The 3,505-nt window shown below is 42.0% G+C and overlaps 1 protein-coding gene across 1 annotated transcript; it reads right to left on the reverse strand.

Annotated features, from left to right (window-relative positions):
* Positions 1 to 2,369: 2,369 nt before the first annotated feature.
* LOC145392449 (uncharacterized) lies at positions 2,370 to 2,702 on the reverse strand. Its single transcript, XM_080266855.1, has one exon. The coding sequence runs from the start codon at positions 2,700 to 2,702 to the stop codon at positions 2,370 to 2,372; it is 333 nt and encodes a 110-aa protein (XP_080122981.1).
* Between the last annotated feature and the right edge of the window lie 803 nt (positions 2,703 to 3,505).

Genomic DNA, 3,505 nt, shown 5'->3' on the forward strand with positions numbered 1-3,505 from the left:
TGTGGATATACTCAGTGATGATCCCCATGGGTTTTGTGCTCCTGTGGTAAAAGTGCTTATGGACAGGTACCTCCACAAAATCCATATCCTGTACACTGACAATTACTACACTTCTCTGGCATCGATGGAGTATTTGCTGCAACATGAGACTGGTTCTTGTGGTACTATTCATGCCCGAAGACTGATTTTTCACTCATTCCCAGAAAAAAAAATGAGAAAGGTGTCCTGTTAACCCAGAAATGTTGTAGCATGTTAGCCACTCACTGGCACGAAAAGAGAAAGATGAATATGCTTATGACAGTTCACTGTGAGGTTATGCAGGACACTGGCAAAACAAACTACAGGACCAAGCAACCATTGTTGAAGCCAGATGCTGTCAATGGTTACACTATCAACATTCGACTCGTGGATAAATCTAACATGCAGACTGGAGGTATTGACTGCCTTCGGAAATCTTACAAGTAATATAAAAAGGCGTTCCTGCACCATTTGGATATCAGTATTCTCAACAGTTACATCCTTTACGAGGAGGTTGTGGGTAAAACACTTTCCTTACGCGAGTATGAGAAAGAACTGGCACGGCAGCTCCTTGAAAAGTATGAAACTGTTGAGGTTGCAAGTGGAAGGAGGCAAGTGCAACAGGTGCCACCAGCTGATAGAGTGGCCAGTGCACAGTACTTGAACTGAATTCGACCCTGTAGGGCTAGTTTATTGGACACCCCTTCCTCACCCTGTGAGGAGGTAGCGTCAGTAAATGATGACTACAAGGATGACCAATAAAGGAGGAGTTATCTCATTGAGATTCCTCCCAGCTAGTTGTAAGAGTAATTTTGGCACAGAATTTATATGTTATCATAGTACACATAATTACAAAGATTATAAAAATAATGACATATTGGCATAAGTATTTGTGACAGATGGTAATGCCTATATACAGGCCTATTAATTTATATAATTACAAAATTTATACAGCACGTAATGATGCTTCATTGGTATATACACTTATCAGTGTTAATGGGGATAACATATAAATATTATGAGTAGCTATAAACATCCAGTTACAAAAACATAGCAATGACTATATGTTACATGGATAATAGTATATCTAGATTAACATACTTGATGGAGTATACCTAGTGACAAACATAATAGGAAGGCTTTATTTAAGGGTTGAATTAATGAAGGAGAGAGATAGGAAAAGACAGGGATTAAGAGGGAGGAGAGGAAGGATTATTAGCAGCATGAGGAGGTAACGGGGCGACGTTGTGAGGAGATTTTAACAAGCAACCTAGGTGAGAAGTCAGATGGCACCAGAGGTAAAGGAGGGAGGGGCAGGCCAGTAATTATGGTATTTAGAACAAAGGCATGAAGCGAGAGAGAGAGAGAGAGAGAGAGAGAGAGAGACAGACAGACAGACAGACAGACAGACAGACAGACAGACAGAGACAGAGACAGAGACTAGGTAGGAGAGATAGAAGGTGAGAGGGAGGATTATTACCAGCACGAGGAGGTAATGGGGCAACGTTGTGAGGAGATTTTAACAAGCAGATGAGAAGTCAGATGGTACTGGAGGGAATGGAGGGAGAGGCAGGTCAGTTATTATGGGATTTATAACAAAGGTGTGGAGAGAGAGAGAGAGAGAGAGAGAGAGAGAGACGATGGAAATGAGTGAGGAGCAGTAGGCAATTATGAGATTTAGACTAGGGATTTATTGACAGGCTGACAGATAAAGGCAAACACAGGTGTGGAGACAGACGGAAAAGAGGGAGAGAAGAGGATAGACCGTTGGATAGATAGTTAGATATAGGTAGATAGATAGATGGATAAATAGAGAGAGAGAGAGAGACAGACAGACAGACAGACAGACAGACAGACAGACAGACAGACAGACAGACAAACGACAGGCAGAGACGGAATTATAAGCCTCTTCGTATCTACAGTTACATTGGTGGTGCAAATTCTTTATGTTTTTTTAAGCATTTTGGATACAATATCGTTTTCCAACATGTTTTGCTTGTAGGTCAAGTGACAATAGTTGTGGATTCCTGTTTTCTACCAAGTCTTCACACTGCAGAATATAATGGTGAAGTGTGAGTTTGTTGGGCTGATGACACTCTCGACACTGTCTGGCCTCATCCTCTACCTGCCAACCAAGCTGCCAGGGAGTTTTATCCTATTCTGATCCTGGCATACACAGAATCAACCCATCTACTAATAATCATTTTACCATACGTGTATGACATGGTTAGAGCAACCTTATTATAATAGTATGTAGACTTACTGATATTTTGTTGTGCGGTTCTCATGTAAATGACCTCCTCTGTTTGTATAGTTTTTATCTGGGATTTAAATTATCTAATCGATAGTCCTCAATTATAGTCGTGGGAAGCTAGCCTGGATGCTTCCTTGGCATGTACATCAGATCGGTCATTGCCTGGAATACCTACATGTGAGGGAATCCAGACAAACTTCACCCTGATGTTGTCCTCCGAAAGTGTGGCCACTATACTCCGTGTCCTGTTGACGAGTTCGGACCAGGAAGGGTGCACACTGGACAAGGCTTGCAATGCAGCAATACTGTCAGAGAAAATCTCAGCATCATTCCTCCTTCTACAGACCTGCTGCAACCCCATCTCAAGTGCAACTAGCTCTGCCTGAGTGGAAGAGGCCCAGTCATGCAGTTTAAGTAGTCTCACTCTCATGACAGAACCTCCCCCCCCCCCTCATTACAGTGACCGCTGCCCTGGCTCGTCCAGTTACAGTGTCAAGTGAGCCATCACACCGTGTTTGTCAGTATCAGGAGTAGTCAGCTCGTCAATATGTCTCATGAAGTCAGCGTTAAGTTCATAAGGGACCGAGTTAGATTTCTTGGTGGGCAGCTTTGTTATAATTATGTCTAGAGGTCTCACCCTCCAGGTTGGGAGTGGTTGTGGACAGTGATGATCATTGCGTATCTCCCTCAGTAACTGATAATTGTATCGGCAGTTGGTGGTAATCTGAGGCCAGTGCCTGCCCGAGTGGTTGCCATGGTGAAGCATATTCTGTAAACTAGCTTTTGCCCTGTGTGTCTAATATCCCTCAGCAACCTAACATCCACATCGGTATTCATCTCTTTAATTCTATCAGATAAGGATAGAAGGCCTAATTAATGTGTAAGATTGGCTGCTTTGACATTGAAAGGAAATTCAAAAATTATTCTCGTTGCTTTGTTCTAAAGAACTTCATTTTTTTTTATTTTAGTATGTGGCAGACATGCAAGTGCAGGTGCATGGTAATCAATGAAAGGTCTTACATTAGCAATATACTCTGTACATTGTTCTCAAAATGGGTATTGATGCTCCTATACCTTTCCATGACATTACTCAGAGTCACCTATGGTTAAGCTTGTAGTCATGATATGGTTAAGTTCAGCATTTTTTCCTTTAGTGCTACCAACATAAACACCAAGAATTTTATAGTAATCTACTCTTTCCAGTGGATCGCCATGCAGCAAAAGAGGCTTGTG

This window comes from Coenobita brevimanus, chromosome 22 (assembly GCF_032717465.1).
Source record: "Coenobita brevimanus isolate Jiangsu-jjx chromosome 22, ASM3271746v2, whole genome shotgun sequence".
Classification (NCBI taxonomy): Eukaryota; Metazoa; Arthropoda; class Malacostraca; order Decapoda; family Coenobitidae; genus Coenobita; species Coenobita brevimanus.